The sequence below is a fragment of the Cheilinus undulatus genome, linkage group 5 (assembly GCF_018320785.1).
Source record: "Cheilinus undulatus linkage group 5, ASM1832078v1, whole genome shotgun sequence".
NCBI classification, from domain to species: Eukaryota; Metazoa; Chordata; class Actinopteri; order Labriformes; family Labridae; genus Cheilinus; species Cheilinus undulatus.
The window spans coordinates 24,628,846-24,648,879 of NC_054869.1; the positions used below are offsets into that span (position 1 = coordinate 24,628,846).

The 20,034-nt window shown below is 37.2% G+C and overlaps 2 protein-coding genes across 4 annotated transcripts in view; one reads left to right on the forward strand and one right to left on the reverse strand.

The window, feature by feature from the left end:
* Window positions 1-5,951, reverse strand: part of slc39a14 (solute carrier family 39 member 14) — a 39,897-nt gene extending 33,946 nt beyond the window's left edge. The window contains exons 1-2 of one of the 3 annotated variants that reach the window (XM_041787057.1): window positions 5,861-5,951; window positions 4,349-4,661 (exon numbers count right to left, since the gene is read on the reverse strand). The gene's annotated coding sequence lies outside the window, so the exon portion shown is untranslated. Of the gene's footprint in view, window positions 1-162; window positions 466-4,348; window positions 4,662-5,860 lie in introns of those variants that run through there. The other 2 variants (XM_041787054.1, XM_041787055.1) reach the window with 2 other exon arrangements.
* A 256-nt stretch (window positions 5,952-6,207) lies between these two features.
* On the forward strand, window positions 6,208-19,550 carry LOC121510485 (STAM-binding protein-like A). The gene is made up of 10 exons (XM_041788536.1): window positions 6,208-6,340; window positions 9,082-9,306; window positions 9,616-9,691; window positions 9,791-9,886; window positions 12,108-12,486; window positions 12,697-12,821; window positions 13,292-13,429; window positions 15,193-15,305; window positions 15,890-15,989; window positions 18,514-19,550. Exons 2-10 carry the CDS (start codon window positions 9,104-9,106, stop codon window positions 18,568-18,570), a joined length of 1,287 nt encoding a protein of 428 aa, XP_041644470.1. The 5' UTR covers window positions 6,208-6,340; window positions 9,082-9,103; the 3' UTR covers window positions 18,571-19,550.
* The last annotated feature ends 484 nt before the right edge of the window (window positions 19,551-20,034 follow it).

Sequence of the window (20,034 nt, forward strand, 5' to 3'; positions counted from 1 at the left end):
TAAACAATACAAGTGCTGAAAGATGGTCTGCCATATGTTGTCTTTTGGCTCAAAGTCATACCGCAGCAGAAACAGTTCTCTCAGTTCTCCACTCAGCTTTTCTTTGAATCACTTTAGTAAAGAAATTCTAAAATGTATCCAAAAGCATGAAGCATACAGTACCTTCAATGAAAGGAGACACACAAAAGCCAGTTCTTCATATAGCACGTTCGAAACTCCTTGCAGTTTGTTCCTCTATAACAGCTTCCTGCTGTCCTCTCAAGTCTACACAATCACCTGTTGCATGCTGGGTCACTTTTTATACTGCTTGAGCGAAGGGCACACTAAGCTGTGCATCGACTCATTAACCTTTAGCCAAGGCCCATAATTACTGTTTCTCTCTGTCCTCAAGCCGATATCACTGACCGGACACTGTCATTACATGACAGGGTGATGGCTGTTGGCAATGTGGAGGTTCACTAAATGTATTGTCCGAGTGCTCCACTCATCCTGAGTGTGCAACAAAGGATCATTCACCGTAAATTAAAGGGTTTAGACGTGACCTGACTTGGTCTTGCTCCACCCCTCACTTTTACCCAAAGGCCAGCTCAGAGGTCAGGGATTGCAAATCCACAAAGCACTTGTGGTTCAGTTCTGCACCCGGGCACAAATTTGTACTGACGACTGTTCATTGTTTTATTGTTTTCTATTTTTAGAGACATCACTCACTGCATAAAAAGGGAGCGTTCCGGAAACAGCTACACTCCAAAAGGAAATGTTAAACTTATTTTTGACTTTTTATGTTTGTCCATGAGTTACATTTCTGATTATTTAGTAGCACAGTGTCCCACATACAAGACTTTTAATAAGAGCCAGAGCAGATATGAGCCTATCACAAATGTTTCAGTATCAGTGAAAATAAATCCAGTAACAGTGTAAATGTGTCTGGTATAGGGTGAATTGTCAACTTTTAGAAACATCCCAAAATGTAGACAACTCTTGTTCTGATTTAGTCATGGCTGAGTTAGCTCTGCTCCTTCACCATACCCTCAGCACTGTCTACCGCACGTAAGGCAGATCTGAGCAAAACTGCAACTGCACAAAAATTGGTAGCCAATTTAAAATAGTATCTAATAGTCTGAGTAATGGGATTATGTTAATAAAGCAGCCCTCTGACAGTATTAGCACAGGCAAAACTGTTCAACATCACTGAAAGCAAAAAATACAGAAAAAGATCTAGTCTCCTCTGTGCTCAAAAATTCACTATTAGCAACCATATTTATGCCATCAAACTTGTACCATTATACCAGCATCCCATACATACAGTTAGCTCTAAACCAGTCTTGTGAAAGTTTAATCTGAAATGTCTGTACATTGTTAAAATATAGGAGTAACGTGATGTCAGGATTAACACATTAATCCAAAAGATTTCAAGCATTCTTCACATTACACACATGAATGACAGAAAAGTCAGTGTGCTGTTCTTTGTGAACATACTGCATATTGCCTAATTAGATAGGTATTCACATTGGTAGAGTCTGCAGTTAATCAATTGTAAACATTTATCAGGCCTTTTGGAAAAAAAACTTGGGCAACTACAGTTTCATCAGAACCTCAATTTACTATGATTACTATTTTTTCCTTCAAGATTTGAGGTTTGATTTCACCAAGAATGAGATTACAGTCAAAAAAAGGGTCCATTCTTCACACACAGAAAGGTTCATTTTCCCTGCAGCCTAAACATAAGTAATACTGATCACTACATACAGAGTTGGTGAACTTTCACAATACCTAATACTGGCCAGACTATCTTTCATGAGCTCTTTGTTAATTTAATTAACCTGTCAAAGGCTATTATAGCTTATTTGACACCCTAAAATATAATTTGGATTTTCTTTTGGCTACAAGAAAAACATTTAAATCCTAAAAATCTACTTAGGACTTCAGTCTCCTATTTCCAGTAAGTATGGCTAAAGATTTACCAACATTGCAGCCGATTAGTTTCCTAACTTCTTTGTGGCTGTAAGGCAGTTAAGGGAAATCTCTGCTAATTCTGTGCGTTGATTAACAATGTCAAAGGAATAACGTCTCCTTTAAATTACACAAGTTAATGACAGTAGAGTCAGTGGGCTATCTGGTCGAACAACTTTACACTGCATTATTAGAACACTTACATATATATATATGAATGGTTTAAATGTATAAGCTTTATTTATAGCGACATGTTCCATGTCTTAAAAACTAGTAATGTTCTAAGAATAATATATAGCTCTAATGTTACAATTAACACACTGTAAACCATATTGGCTTCTTTACCATTATCATATGATGTTTGTCTTCACTAGGTGGGAGATTTTAGAGGTACATTTGGTGCATAATCCATCAAAAAAAGTTCACTTTCACTCCGTCTGAATACTGGTCACTAATACGTGATTTAGTATACATGACAATCACCATATCCATGAATTGCAAACCAAAGCCACTAAAATGTTGTCCTATAACGAATCATCTCTTTATCATGCACTCTGGAGATAAAGTATAAGAATACATCAAGATTATTACTGTGGTGTAACACCTTAGAACACTATTCAACTCTACTTTTTGGTTGTATGAGCAACATTTAGAATCCATAAAATCTAATAGTATCTAATCATTTAGACAGTATTTGAGTGCAGGTTATTTTACCTATTTTTTCTATCTAGGTTTTCCTCAGAATTTCCCCAAATCCACACTGATGTTAAATCAGACTTCGTAAATCTCTGCAAATTCTGAACAAAAATCAAATACAGGATTAACGTGTGATGTCCAGACTAATGCATTAAACCCCATAAAGATTATTTGCATTATGCAAGTTAATGGCACGAAGCTGCAAGTGTTATAATTTAGAGGGGAATTGTGTGACTAATCTTATTGTTACAAGAATGATTTTAAGGGGGGTGGTGGAAATACCGCTTCCATCCAGTTGTACAATACCTTACATGGGTATTCAAACTTGTACTTCCTCAATTTTATGATACAGCCTGGGTTGAAAAAGACATAGTTATGTGGGCTTTTTCTTCATCTGTTTGTACATATAAGAGCAGCTACAAAGCTTACATTTGTTCTTATTTTTTTCTTAATTTAAGTTGTTGATTTGATGGGATTCTGTTTGTCTTATATCAGTTTTGTGCACAATTTTAACATAAAGTATAAGCTGATAGTGCACTGTTTTGTATTGGTTCTTTATGTATACTTTAATAACATGATGAGAATTATAAAAGTTCAAGGGGGTTGAATACTTATGTAAGGCATTATTTTATGGATTATTTCACTAATTCAGGTCTTTGTTCATTCAATCTTACAATTTCACAACATTATTCCAAACACAAGTAATCGGTTATTTTTCACTGCTGAAACCAGTGCATATTAATATGAGGGCCAGTATTTCTATTATGTTTGCTAGCAGTAATTAAAAGTTTATTTATCATCCTGAAAAAAACATTAAAGTGTACATTTGGTTGAACGGACAGCATTTTAATTCCTAAGATCTACTTTTGATGTACTTTTTCTTTCATATTCCATGATGGTACCTCTCATGATTTGTGTCTCACCATTTCCACACTCATAAAAAAATCTTTAAAAAGTTTCGTCATATACTTATGGACACGTGGCATTAAGAGAAGTGTATTGATGCCAAAGAAAACAATCTTTTGCATTACACAGGATAATGACACAGAGGTCTGATAGCTATTACGTCAGGTCACAGACTGTGTGTTTAATTTTCAAAAGATAATGGCGTAGTATGTGTTTAAACTGTTGATAATTTATCAAAAACATAGTCAGATATTTTAAAAACTTTTTCAACTCCCCGGAAAAGGGCAGTTTTATCATGATACTTAAACTGTTATTGCTCCTTTTCCATTTTGTTCAACCTGTGTTTCTATCCGTGCTGTCTCTACAGCAGTATCAGATGCTGTAGATGATTTTCAAGGAGAAAAGAGCAACAGCTCTGAGTCAATCCTACGATGCTGCTTTGACTTTAAGACACTGATCAAAGCCAGGCTAGCACACTGTCTATTAAACCTTTGTTTACAGACGTGCTCCATTCCTGAAGCTCTGTGGCTTTTACATAAACCAAACCAAGAAAAATTAAATGAACAAGGATCGGTCACATCGTCAATTTTATAGACATATAGCCACACTGTGTTAGCCTGTGTTAGTCCTTCTTTTAACGACGCACCCGTGGTTGTTAAGTTAACAGCTAGGACGATCCACCATGTGTAAAAATAAGAAACGTATTTGAGGTGAAACATGTGCCTATTTAAGTGGCTGGCTAACGCGGTGTCAGGTAAATTAGCTATCATATTATTAGCCGTGGCAGTTAGCTTACCCGGTGATGCTGTGTGGAGCAGAAAAACAGCTTGACGTCAACTCTTCTGAACAACAGCGTCGGTTGGCTCCCACACACCGGAGATGTCACATTAGAAGTAGGTAAATGTCAGACATGGGCCACATATAGTCTCCGGTAGGTTCACTCATTCACACATCGATGGGAGTTTTTTTTTCTATGTCGTCCTCCCATTCAAACAAACCTCACAACAGCAGCAGCGCGTGGAGGGAGGATGTGGAGGGGTCATCTTCAGTAGTGACGTCGACGGTATACCCGTTTTCAAAATGGCCGTGTCTCCCTCATGCGGTAGACACTGGGTACAGCAATAAAAATTCAAAGTGAAACGTTATTTTTAACATTACGTGTGAAAGAAATATACAATAGTTGACCACACTAAACTAAACTGTACTTTACTATACTATACTATATATTATACTGTACGATACTATACATTATACTATACTATACTATACTATACTATACTATGCTTTACTACTGTATGCAGTGATTGGCTTAACTGCGACAAGACACACTTTTTAGTTGCTACCATTTTACATAATTCAATAGACAGCAAGACAAGAGCCACCTTGTTTTGGCTCTTACTGAAGGTAATGATTTTCCCAATATGGTATACAGGAAAAGGCGTTTTTTGATGTAGGTAGAATTTTGGTATACAGTGAATAAACAACATTACAGTAGAAATCTTTATTTTCAGTATGATCCAGTGGTACAGCGACAGGACTGAACACAAGTGAATAACCCTGTAGATGGTGCTTAAGTCAGCTGAGAGTATCATGAGGTTATCACTCCTTCCTTCAGTCTGCAACTTATTTCCACATAGAGAAGCATGTCCATTGCAAACAGCATTAGAATGAGCCCTACCTCTGACTGTGGCACCTTATCAACATAAAAAACCCTGCATCTGTACATTTTACCACATGCACCCAAACTGTAGACTTCACTTTGACACTTTAATTCTCAACACTCTAGAAATATTTATATATATTCTTTCCTGTATTATAGAATTTAAGTACTTATATTTTGTGTGGCTTTAAATTTTACTTTATCGAGTTGTCGTTTAACATTTTATTGCAAGGTCTGTGTATGGGCATGTAAAAAAGATCTTGGCTTTGAATAATAATTTTATAGTTCTCTCATAGACAGACTAACTGACAACAACCAATCACACTACTTTGACTTAATCTAGCATCTTCCTCAGACTGAGTATCTGCAGAACAAATTATAGGCTACAGACTCCCATCTTGTCATGCAGAGTGTTATTTTAATTGTCCAGAGTGGATTTCTGGAAGAGTCGGCAACAGCATCTTTTATGTGTAACATTACATACAATTTTTAAGGCAAAGAAAGGGTTTCGTCGCCTCTCGAACCAGAGCAGAAATCGACAACTTCATCTTTAAACTTCATTTTTACTCTCAGTCTGTTGGTCGGGGGGGAAACAAATAGATGACCAAACTGACATTTCTGTAGATCGTGTATTTTCTGATGACTCACCGCTAGTTAAAGAAGAAGACAGCACACTGGCGTTCTTATTATACTGTCATCCAAAATGCCGAGAGACAAGTTTTTCAGGGTGTATTAAATATCTCCAATCAGTAGTTGTACATGTGTCGTATCGAAAGTAGGCGCATCATGTTATTTAAAACATAATAAAAATCTTGCTTGCCGGCCTTCATTTGCAAATTACACTATTTCACGTATCGACGTAGATATTTACATTAGGGCTATATTAAAAATAGATACAAAAGATAATAACATTAGAAATGATAACGTTCATCTAAATAAGTAATAACATCGATTTCCTTCTCCGCCCCCGCGTGATGAGTCGTCGGGCGGAAGTCGCTTTGATTGCGGAAGTGTACAGATGCTGTAGGCGCAACCCACCGTAGCAATCTGGTTTGGGACTCTGTAATTTGATCGCATTTGATCCAGCTGTATGTAGGCCTCTGGAAATACAGTTTACAGCTCGATCGGGTAAGGATGAAGAAAAAGTTCCTTGATGGTTTCTTCTGTCTTAATCGTTGAACTCACTACTTAAAGAGACTTAGCTTTGCTAAGTTAGCGCGGCTAACGCGATGTCGTTTAGAGACATTGATCACCTCAGTGACAGGGCTAGCTAGACATCAACAGCCCCCGAAAGGAATCCCTTATTTTATGATCCCTAGAGCATGTCGTAGACTTTGTGATTAAAACACGCTAAATAAGATGAAAGTGATGATGTGTTATTAAAAACGTCTACTGTAAAGGGCTAACAGTTTGTCAATCTGTCTCTTAGACCACTGGAGATTTTCTAAGTGACATTTAGCTGAATATTTGTTCATTGTAACGCAAGTCTGATACGAACTTATGTAGTTCACCAGTATCTATCAGGTTAATCATATCGATTAGATTAGACTGTTATTAGCTATGGCGTACATCCTGTTTCTTATAGTTTACATTTCTTTGCTCATTTGATTCCTGAATGGTAATAGTTTGGACAGTAGTTATGAATCCAAACGTGAAGTCCTTATACAGACAAGCCAATTTTAAAGTTATTGCACAGTTGTATAATATATTTTATGAACACTACTTTGTATGTTTGATTTGTTAGCTGCATTTAAAAATTCAAGTCGGTCATGGAGGTCATGAACTCATATAATATGAACTCATGGGTGAAGAGTTCAAGAAAAATCTCACTCTGTGGGACAATAAATTTGATTTTATCTTATCTTACATAATGTTGCAGGGCCTTATATTCATTGGGATGCTTATGTTTTGTATGTAACAGTTAATCTTTAAGAATACCATACACTAAAGATTTTTTTTTCCTTTAATGTAGGGGAGTGGAAGAACAATTGATATTTAACTTGGCTGAAAAAAAGCTGACAAAATCCATTTTAGAAAGCATTACCTACTTATCTAGTTTTTCAAACAACAAGACATGTCCTTTTGTTATCATGTTGTCCACATTAACAAAAAGCTATGCTTTCCTTTTAATAGAAAGATTGCTGAGAACTATTCAGAGCTTGCTCCACCTCTATCCTTTTATCAGAGCCATGCCTCTTAAGCTTAACTGTTAACTATTTGTCCTCTGCTCTATTCTGGCCTGCCAAGATGCCATCATGACAGAATCAATGCGAGCCTCCTGACTGTTTGTCAGCATGCTGAGGAAGCGCTCTCACATTTGTCTTCATTTGATCGATAGAGTAGAAACTCAGAGTCATACTGAATGGACCGTCTCAGCAGAGTCACTGCATTTCTAAATATACTCAGTCATAGTTGTGGACTTAATTCACAAAGTTAAGAGAGAAACCCAGCACCTTTGTAATAGTTTATACAGGATATAATTTAACTTAGAACATCTAATGGATTGATTTGTTATCATGCATACTTCATAAATAATAAAGCATCGGCTAAGTCTTCAGATTAGATAATCATATAAATGTTAATGTCGTAAATATATATAAGAAGTTATTGTTTACTCTTCTACAAGATCCAAATAGAAGTCTCTTAGCTCTAGATGTGCTTTAAGATAGTGGTTTCAGCTAGTGGGTCAGGACCAAAAAGTGGGTTGTGGAGCCATTTTCAGTGGGTCCCGAGTGTGTGACTAAAAAAACAAAACCTTTGTAGAAAAAAAAGTTGTAGTGCTTTTTAAACATTAAACAGAAATCCCCATGCACAGCCCAGGTAGCCAGGTGCCGGTCGGTAGCAGGTCCGAAGTAAACAAAAAGAAATGATCCGCCGCACACTGAGATAGACTTTACTGTTTATTGAGAACGAACAACGGGTTTCGCCTGTAGCTTCTTCAGGTTTGCCCAGTGTGTGGCAGATCATTTCCTTTTGCTTTTTAAACATGTTTGATTTGTTCTGTCTCTTTGTTTATTTATATGTACCATTCAAGGTCCAAACTACACTATATCTTATTAATCTTATCTATGTCTTTTAAATATATTAGTAGAAAAATAAGAGACATTTTGTTCCCAATCTCTCATTAAGACTTGAGTTATTCATATGTTCCCCTCCTGAATTTCCGTTGCTTTTTGCTGTCCGATCTAAATACAAGCTAAAAGCCCCAAAACAAACAATGAATGAATGATAAAGTAAAAGCTATTGGTATCACTCAAAATAACCATATGTGCCATAATGTTATTGGTGTGCAGAGTTAGTGGAAATGTACATTAGGAAAAGGTATTTATCACACCACTATTAAACACAATTAAACAAACTAGTTAACTGACATTAACTGAGAGACAAGTATACAATATTGTTCACAACTGGTGCTGAATAGTGGAGTTCATCTTTTAAAAAAAGTCTTTCACCTACCCCTTTATGGCAGTTAGAGATGCAGGCATTTTCTGTTTTCCGTTTTCAGGTTTTTCCTGTTTGTTAGTTTGTTTGCCAATGAACACTGACAGTAAACAGAAAGACTAATAATTGCAAAAGCATTGTTCAGTGTACTACAGATGTTTAATTAAAGCAATGACAACACACACATTTAGGTACAGATGAGTAAAAGACAGATTAACATGTATAACATATATTCTAAGACGGGTGGAATTTTTTTGTATGTTTTTTTTATGGCAGCAGTTTCAGTTTTTGTCCTATTTAGTGACCAGTGAGGGCTCTTAAATTCTGAGTTGTCACAAAGGCATTATTGTGCATTTTCGTTCCCAAGTATCCAATCATGGATAGTACCGTGAGGTTTATGGCATTAAATCTTCAGATTGTGTTTTCAGTGTTCCAGGTTGAGCTGCCGTGATGCCAGACCACACTGACGTCAGTCTGCAGCCGGAGGAGCGAGTCAGAGCGCTGACCAAAAAGGGCAGTTCAGTGGAGGTGAATGACGATGTTCCCCCACGCCGCTACTTCCGTTCTGGCATGGAAATGATCCGTATGGCGAACGTGTACACAGAGGAGGGCAACATAGAGCATGCCTTCGTCCTTTATAATAAATACATAACGTGAGTGTTCACTTAACTGCCTTCACTGAGTTTTTTTAATGTATTTGGCTCGTACTAATGTAATTTGCCCTTATAGTATAGAATAGTTGAGGCTTTTCATTCAAAAGAATACAAGAAAAGCAGAACAAACCCAATTCACAGGATTAGTTTTGTTATTTCTTGGAAAAGACAGTTTTATTTTCCTTATAATTGGAAACAGGATGAGCTCATGAATGGCAACATAACCTTTAATTCCTCTGAACTACTACTCAGAGCAGGAAAGAAAAAGAAATATTAACTTGTGAATAACAAGCATTCTCTTTTCCCCAGACTCTTTATAGAAAAACTTCCCAAACATCGGGATTACAAAACGGCTAACATCCCAGAGAAGAAAGACACACTAAAGGTATGCTTACTGTGTTTGTACTGTCATGTATAATTGATTTCAATTATTTAAGAACATTTTTAACATTAGCATTTCATTCAACTTTCTTTTTTTCTCCAGAAACTGAAGGATATTGCATTTCCTCAAGCAGAGATTCTGAAAAAAGCTCTTTTGAGGAGATATGAGCAAGATTATGCACAGTATCTTGTCAAAAAGGTAAGCTATCTTACAGAATTGTTTTTTTACTAGCCTATTGTTGTTTTTTTCAGTTTGTGCATTTAGACCTTAAGCAACATATTTAGATTAAATTTTCAAAATGGATCAGTTATTTATGATAGGTTACTCTGACCACTGAACAATAACAGTTACTATGATGACTTTATGTATTTATATTTATATTTATATTTAATGTTTGATTCCTGGAAATTGCTTTACATCACAATAGTCTATGCCACCTTAAAACACTTGATATCAAAGTAGTATTTAGAATTTTGACAGCTTCAGTCCTAAAGGCCCAAAAATCATGTAGAAGAAAATAAATTAGTTATGGAGGAAAGATCTAATCGATTAGAAGTTATTTTATTCCTCCCACCTTAATGGTAGTCTGAAACCTTTTTCCCATATGTTATTCTCTTCTTTTCTTTTTAAAACACCAACTCAAAGTGTATGTGACTCTCTCTGCTGACTGATATGATCAGACATAATCTACAAAGCAGCCTGCAAATGCCATAGCTGTCAAATGATCAACACTTCTTGGAGAGGAGCAGAAATATCTGATACTTATATTTAATGAAATAAACACTGTACTTTGATTTTACAGCGTGTTTTGTGAAGCTAAATAAGTGAGAAAGTAATCAGGAGCTGAACATCAAGTCTGTTAATAAAGGTTTGGCTATTAACAGGATAAATGGGAGCTAAACTACAACAGTGACCTTGAATTGTCACATTTTATTACAGATGAAAAGTATTAATCTGGTTACGCCTTACAGAGGTCGTTCTGTTAAAATGTTCTACAGTTGCTTTGTAATCATGTCAATCATGCATTGCTTTTAAGCAAGCTTGATACTATTGGATTTGATAAAAATGCTTATTGTTGGTTTAAGGGCTATCTCATAGGCCGACAGCAGTGTGTAGCACTGGAAATGTTAAATCAGAATTTATTACTCTTACAAATGGTGTTCCACAAGGTTCGCCCCTTGGTCCAGTACTTTTTACTATTTATATAAATGATATTGTGTCAGCTGTTTCAAATTGTAAAATTCATCTCTATGCAGATGACATAATTTTGTACTGTACTGCTGATAATGTACAGTCTGCCCTGTGTTCTCTTCAGAGCTGTTTTAATGATTTAGAGGTTGCTCAAACCAAACACAGGTTAGTTCTGAATGCAGAAAAAATCAATTTCTGCTCTTTTCTGGAGCTAAAATCATTGACTTTGAGAGTGTCATTATTACTACTCAAGGTGGCACCAATATTGAAGGAGTGCAAGAATATAAATATCTCAACATTTGGATTGACGAAAAGATTACATTTAAAACTCATGTTTCTAATTTGGTAAGTAAGCTTCATCAAAAGATTGGCTTTTTCTTTAGAAATAAATCATACTTTCCTCTGCATTGTAGAAAAAAAACCCTTGTTGAGGCAACTTTTTTATCAGTGTTGGATTATGGTGATACTTTGTATAGGCATGCTTCGGCTGCATCTGTAAAACCCCTGGATGCAGTTTTCCACTCTTCACTTAGATTCATTACTGTGATGCCTATAACACTCATCACTGCATCCTTTACAGTGAAGTTGGATGGTCATCACTCTCAGAGAGATGAGACCTGCATACACACGTTTATTTACAATGCTCCTATTGGGATGCCTCCTCCTGACATCTCCTCCATGTTAGCCTGGTCCTCTGGAGCTCATAAAACCCAATCTAGCAACTGGCTTATGCTCCAGGTTCCGAGAGTTCATTCTGAGTTCGGCAGATCTGCTTTTAGCTTCTTTGCACTATTTGCTTGGAACTCACTACAGAGCACTTTAAAAATCAAAGAAATTGTTTCTTTGGGTTATTTCAGATTATTAATTTGGAATTTCTTGTCTTCTGATTGCACCTGTTTTAACTGACTCCGTTGTTCCATTTCTGATGAATATTATGTCTTTCTTTATCTTGTTACTGTACTTTATATGTTTAGAATATGTTTGAAAGATTTGTTATACTCTTTATTGTTTATCATGCATTTTTCCTTTATCTGCTTGTCGTTGTTGTAAATAAAGGCTAGCTGTCAATGATTTTCGAGTCTAAATAAAAGATTATATAATGCCTTACTATCTTATTGAGTGCTGAAGTTTAAAAATGGATATTAATCCTGCTTCTAATGTCTCAACAATCACTCCAGAGGCCACATGTCTAACTTGTGTGTACATCATGTGTCTGCTTTACACTCAGAAAGAGGAGGATGAGGCCCTGGCACGGGAGCAGTCCAGGCAGCGAGCTCTTGATGCCGAGCGGGAACGTGTGGCGGAGATGCAGCGGCGGCAGCGGGAGCAGGAGCAGTTCAGTGCCTTTGAGGAGATGATCCGCCGCCAGGAGCTGGAGAAGGAGCGGCAGCGTGTGCTCCTGGAGTTTGCCACACCTGTCACACCTTCCCCAGATGCACCACTTATCCCAGGCATCCAAGGCCCCTCGTTGGTGTCCCCCTCAGCTCCACAGAGCCCAGGTGACCTCTCCAGCAACCACCAGTACCCCCGCCCTCCTGCAACGAGTGGCCCGCCCAGCTTCGACCGCTCGCTGAAGCCCGGCTCCCTGGTCAGCCCAGGGAACAACAGTGAGTTAATCTTTTTCTGCCACGAGGGGCCGGCCTTTAGAGGATTTAAATACTGCCCTGCTCTTGCTCTAAAGTATTTATTCTTCTGAGCTGATTTCTGTCCTCCTGACCTACTTAATTTCCAGTCTAAACCATGCTGTGCTTCAGAACAAGACGAGAATATAAATTTTGCCTTCAACTTTTGTGTACTTCTCTACATGGTGCTTACAGATACGATGGTGGATGCCCTTCGGCAGTTGGCTGTACCTGCTGAGCTGTGCCGGAGCTTTCTGAGGTTGGCTGAGGCCAACACAAGTCGAGCTGTAGAAACTTGTGGCATCCTGTGTGGCAAACTGGTAAGATTCTCAAACAGAGGGACTGTGTTGAGCCAGCCACTCTGAATTGATCTGTTACAGGAAGCACAAAGAAGAGATGGTTCACAAATGTAATTCAGCAATTTTGCACCTTAAATTCCATAATGTTACAGAGTTTCAGAAAGATTTCCCTGTTCATTCAGTGAATGCATAAGGAATGTGGATTGTAGTCTCTGAATGAAACTGAGACATCAGCTGACCTCCCAGGCTGGAGGGCCAGAACATAATCTGACACTTAACTCACTGTCCCAGATCTACTCAAGCTCTATTTTGACTAAAGTAATACATTTCTGATCAGGTTACCTTAAAGCTCTTTCACTTTTTTCAGCATGACTGAGCATTTTTATGGCAGTAAACCAGTTATAGTTGTGTCATTTTAGCCCTCAATAAGCCTCTGTTTTGCTTAATTTGAAGGAATGTATTAGTATGACATTTTTCCCTGTTTGTTACAGACTAGAAATGCATTCACAGTGACCCATGTGATCGTACCAAAGCAGTGTGGTGGACCGGACTATTGTGACACAGAAAATGAGGAGGAACTCTTCCTCATCCAGGACCAGTACGATCTCATTACCCTGGGCTGGATACATGTGAGTCAACATTGATGAATTTTGGCAGATGTGTTCAAACAGTTCTCTTCTCAGACTGTATAAAACACAAATCAGCTAAGTATCACTTCACTGAGAAGTACAAGATTTTCCTTCAGGATCTTGTAGTAAAGATTCACTCATTAGGAAAAGCATGAGTGCATGTGACGTATACTGATGGTGGGACTGAATATTAAGACAGAAAAATATCACTGTCCAGAGTCATGTTATTACAATTGTGAAATTGGTTGTTTTAACTTTCAAAGAAAATCATGGCCTATGACATTTACCAGAATGGCATTAATGGAAGTTTATTGAACAAAGAAGATAGAAGAATAATAGAAAATAATGAATTTAGCAGGAAAAATAAGTTTTGAGTTGAAAAGTGATAAGAGAAAAAAACAAGACCAAATTGCTGTGAATAAAGACGTTAATTCTCGACTCTACCTTTTTAATATTCTTATATCTTCTCATATCATATTGTGAGTTACAGTGTTACATTTTTTATGAAGCAGACACTTTTTGTTCCTAAACCACGTAAATCAGACTGTAAGTACAAGACAAGCAAAATGTGGACAGAAGGGAACAATATGAGTAAGTGCCACAAATTTCTTCATGTCCAGTTGAACACAGGTGCTGCCAATCAGTGTAGAAACAATGCACAGGGTGTGCAATGCACATTTGCCTTGATATTCCCCCACTATGTGCACATGATGTCTTCATTTGTTCTGCAGTTAACTTATATTAAAATGTCATGGCTGTTTCAGAAGAATTTAAAAGGTAAACTATACCACAGTACGTAAAAGTATGATCACACAAGGTTAAGCAGTGTGAATTAAAATGATCACGGCCAAATCACTCATGTTGTATTCCAAATGAAGTTTAAAAGGATATTTTGGTATTTTTGAAGTTGGGTGTTTTGAGGTACTTGGTGATAATAGTTCCATTATCCTCCAGGAATTTCAGTGAGAGTTTTCCTTTTAAACAGGACACACTTGAAGAAACTAGGCTATACAAGCATAACGGACAGGTACAGCTGCTCCGTGTAATTAAGCAAGTTTAAGATAAAATTGGGCCATTAAAACAATGTTGGCTCAATTGTACGCTATGCAGAAAATTGTTGAAGCATTTCATTTTTCACCCAGATAGCGTCTATCTTTGGAACTTTTTAACAATATGAGCTTCAGCTACTGGCTTCATGCTCCTCCACCTCGGTGTATATGATCAGCAGTTGCCTCTGCGGGCTTCGACAGAGACACAAAAATTATGCTCAAACTATATAGTACAGATCAGTTTTCCAGTTAAATAGCTGACACGCTGTGCCAACTGTAGCTTGTCTAATTATCAGCCATTAGAAGAATAAAGTGACAGCTATAAGCTTACTTAAATTACAAATTTCCATTCAGCTCTTCTGATTGTGGTCAGTTTTTCCAGTTTATCCTCAGAGAGTTGAAGAAATGTTCTGAAGAAGTATTGTAACTAAGTAGCTCTGTTGGGCATGGGCTCACAGTTTACACACCTATACCACCAGGTAACTGTGCATCTTTCCTGCACCAGTCTCCACTAAACCTTTTCTCCCCCCCTCTTTCTTCTGTACCCGTCTGTGGCATTATATAGCCTAGCTTCTTCAAGCGTGCCCTGTATGAAGGGAGAATGTTTAGTAGATATTAGTAGATTAAACTGTTGGCTGCTGTAGAAATAACAACAATAAATGATCTGGTGAGTTGATTATTTGTGCTCTGAAATGTGTCCTTTGTGTGTTTCAGACTCACCCTACACAGACAGCCTTCCTGTCCAGTGTAGACCTTCATACACACTGTTCCTATCAGATGATGCTGCCGGAGGCTATCGCTATTGTCTGCTCGCCCAAGTTCAATGAGTGAGTCAGGAACAGGCTGCTGCCTTGTCATCATAAACGTGTTGGGGCCTTTCTCAAACTGCTCTATTTGTGCGTTCTCTTGGAGGGTCCACAACACTGAGTGCCCTCTAAAACTTCAGTGTGGAGTGAATATTGAGAGTGCATAATTAAACATCCATCAGCAAGTCTGCAGTGATGCTGACTACCTGAACAGGTGTTATATTTTTCATTGTTTGTCATGAGAGACACTAGGTAGGTTAAAGTTTTGTGCTATCAACTGTGCAAACGTTAACGTATCAAAAAGTAAGAATAGCTTTACCATGCAGACATCAATTTTATAAAACTTAACAGTTCTATCAGAAATGTATTGTCAAATCTCAAAAGCATTTATGATTATTTATATTCACGTTAACAGAGATGAAAAAAGATCTTATAACTATCAGGTAACAATTCTGAAATGCTGAAAAATAGAAATGCAAATTCTTTTACATCAGACTCTTGGAGTGAGAGTGAAAAGGGAGCAGTTTGAAAAAGACCCTTGGTGTGTTACTCTAAGTCTCTCTGATACTCAAATGTGGCCATGTGACTTTGTGTGTTTGATCCAGAATCGGCTACTTCAGGTTGACAGATCGAGGAACAGAGGAGATCTCTACATGTAAACAGAAAGGTTTTCACCCTCACAGCAAAGACCCCCCTCTATTTACAGTAAGTGCATCACTCTTGTAAACCATATGAGTGCTTTTTATTCTTACCACGGACTTACCTCCATAACATGTCACCTGTTTCCAAACAACACATTTTAGCAAATTACTAAAGTCAAGTATTATTTTCTTGATGGAATTTGTATACAAGTAGTTCTTAACATTTAAAGGTCCAGTGAGGTTTTTATACAGGTTATAATATAGACTGAATCTAACACTGATGTCTGTTTATGTACAAGTGAAGCAATTAAGACCATCAGTTGCAAAACTTTATTAATACCTGAAACTGCTGCCATGGGGTAGGTTTCAGATGGCTCTTCTGTTACCCATTTTCTTAATGAGTGATGCAACTGTTTAAAGAAAGCAGGATGAGATTTTTTAGATAGATCATTACTTGCATTATATATAGCACAAAGAGATTCTTGAAATAACCACACAGGTGGTTTAAAGAAACAATCTGCTGCCAATGGCGTGTTTATATGTTCGATATTTACCTTTGGTAGAAAATGAGCTGCTCGTTTAGTGAGCAGAAAAACTTGTCTGTCAAGATTCAGATTAATAGCATTCCCATAAGTCAAACCCATGTGACTGGCAGCATGTCTCAGCATATTGCCGATGTGCCTTTTTTTTTTTTTACCTGAAAACATCATTAAAAACCATTTAAACCAGCACTGTTGGCTTCACTCTATGAATGATGCTTGCTTTATTGTGTTCTTGCCCCCTTCAATAACTCCTTATTGTTTAAAGTCCTATTGTGTAGATGCAAAACATTCTGCTGTCATTCTTTTGTAAGGTAAAAACATTCTTATGACATTGGTTGACTTGGAGGCATGCAAACTTTATTATGAGGGATCAAGACGTTTCACGTGTAGCTTCTTCAGGTTCGCCCTGCATAATCAAACAGGGATACACTGGTGTGCTTAATACACATGGTCATGTGATCGATAATCAAGCTGATCGCTCAGCATAATAACAAACATGACATATATAATACAACAGAGTTACAGGAATAAAGAAACAAACCAAAATGTATGTGCTGTACAAATATTAAAAGTGAAAATCCATAACAAGAAATGCAAGACATAATTGCTCTAAGTTACAAAAATGTATATCAGTTCATATTAATTCCCAAGATCAATGACCTCCTCGACCTAGCTTGCTGAAATAAGTTTATTAATAAACAATTAAAATTACAGTGCAGCAGCTGTCCCTGTCACTGAATTGGGTGGGGGAATTTACTAAAGGTTAGGGAACCTGTTTCATCTCTTCCTATGGGTCTTCATCTCCTGTAAGGAAGAAAAGGCACATAATAGGTAACTATATCTCATAAAATACAGCTCAAATCTTGTGCTTTGTTGAGGCCATGTTGTTCAATGGTATTCAGTTCATAGATCTAAAAAGCCTCCCTTCTTAAGAGTTGGTAAATCAAATTCCACCTCTAGGTTTGGGTGTCACTCTTTCAATACCAATGAATTTCAGGGTCAAGGCTGACCTGTGATTTTTCTCCTTGTAATGCTTTGCAATGGCATAATCCATGTTACCATTTCTGATGGCAGCCTTGTGTTCTGAAATTCTCAATTTGAGATTACGATTAGTTTGGCCTAAATACATCATACCACAAGGACCTTTCAATGTATAGATGAGATGGCAGCTAGTAAAATGTTTTATATCATATTTCTTTCTTGAGTGAGGATGGCAAAAAGCCTTAGTATTGAGTGTGTTAGAACAGTGTACACATCTGCCACATTTATAGTTACCGTACACCTGTTCAGAAAGCCAACTGGTTCATGTAGGTTCTTTATACATGGTGAGGTGACAACGATATCTCTAAGGTTTCTCCTTCTCTTAAAGCAGAAATGGGGCTAAGAGGATGCTCTGTGGCTTAGGCTGGGGTCACATCATAAGACTTTCAAATGTTTTTGTTATTATTTGTTTGACTTGCTTAGATGCTAGAGAGTACTCAGACACAGAGGTAGTTCTATCTTCTTTGTGCTTGGGGAACAATGCAGTAATGCCTTCTTAACTTTTCTCTTTGCATTTTCCATAGATTGGACAATAAGTTTGATCATAACCCCTTTGAAGACATTTTTTTGGCCGTAGCTTCACAGTATTTATCATTACTACTGTAAATATTCTCCTTAGTCCCACAAACTGACCATATGGAATGTTTTTAACATTCTCAGTGTGCAGCGGATTATTTCTCTTTGTTTATCTTTTAGAGGCTCTTTACCTAAGCCAGACCTTGATCCCCATTCCTGTGTGATCCAACTAGCCTTATCCAGTCTTCTTTTGCCACGAAAAACTTCACTGGAAACATGCTTAAGTCCAGGCTGAGGATGTTTTCTGCGTAGCTCAGAGGAAAAGGCTTTGCAAAGATCTACAATCTCTGATTGCTAGTCTAGTCTTCATTTCTCTTTAACATTACACCATTCAACAATGTAATTACTTGGTGTTTTACAAGCAGTTTTTATACAGTTTTTCCTCTCTATGCTCACTGACTCTAACTCTTGTTTCTTTCTCCTCTTTAGCATGCGGCACATGTGACCATCACAGACAACACTGTGTCCATGATGGATTTGCGGTGATTTTTTCCCCCCACCAAAACACTCACAGACTGTTTTATCAAGCTGCAGACATTTTACTGAAGAAAACACTCGTGTTGTTTTTCTAAGGACGGTACTGAGCAAACACCCGCCACGTGTTTACCATTTGTATGGACTTCAATTGTTCTCAAAGGGAACAATATTGTGAACTTTTTATTTCTTGCTCTTTATGAAAAAAAAAGAAATTGGTATATTATTGCACTTTCCAGGCAAACAACTTCTATCCGCTTCATTGACCTCTGGCTGTTCAACCCCTCTGTCTCCGTCATTGTGTGCTCATGTTCCTTTCTGTTCTTCGTTTTTGCCTTTGTAATAAAGTTATGGACATTTGTGTGACATATCTGGTAACCTAACCTTTGTTTCAATATTGTCATCAACGTTTGGTTCTGCCTGACTGAATAAGTGCCAAGGAAGAAAAAAATCACCTGTTTTTTGTTGTTGTTTTTGTCATTCATTGTGCATAATGAAGTTCAGTGTGAAGTCTTTGTTGTTCCGTTCACTTGTGTTCCCCTCATAAGCTGTTGAAGTGCTCTGAGTGACGAAAGAAAAAAACAGCCAGTTGTAACTCAGGTATGCAGGCAGAGTTGCTGCTCTGTATTATATTTTTATATTCAAACACTCTCATTCTATAGCATCCTCTATCCATAAAGGGTTTTGTTGAAGTTTAATCCCTACTTATGATTGATACAACACTTGTGTGTTTTAATTTCTTTGATCTTTTTTGTGTTTCGGGGGGAGGTGGGCTGGTTAAACCTTTAAAAAGTGCCCATGTTTCAGAGAGGACATGAGTGCAACAGGAATCTGAATGTACCTTCTACTACACGTTTCTAACTGCCCGGCCATGTTTTATGCCTCTAACCATTTCTGTTTGCTCCCTTCTCTTGTTAGAAGAAGTAAATGATTAGCCATATATGTGAGAATACCTTCAAAATGCCAAGAAAAATAAACTTATTGTAGATCAATTTGTTTTGCCCTGTTGTTTGTGTCATGTTTATTCTGTTAGTTACATGGTGCAAAACTAGAGTATATTTAAAGACATGGAACTGTGTTTAGAAAAAAAATTAAAAAGACATACTAAAAAAGATTTATACTAAATACAGCATTTAGAGTATGAGGGTTTCTGTATTTGATAATAAATACAATTTTTGTTTAGGCCAATATGGATGCTTCCAAATAAGAACAAAAAACTGGTAAATTAGTAAGAAAAGTAGATATTTTGTGACTGTTCACAGTGAATTTAAAGCATTTTTACTTGTAAAAAGAGAGTAAAACAAAAACTGCAGACTTTCAAAAGTGAATGAAATGAGGGAAATTCTCAGAGGGTGAAAAATTAGAGGAAACACATGAGGTAATCATTTCAGGAGAATAGTCAAAAAAATAAACACTGTTGCTTAAGATTTGTTCTGTTATTTTCCAGTGTGCCTCTTACCTTAATTGTTTATTTTT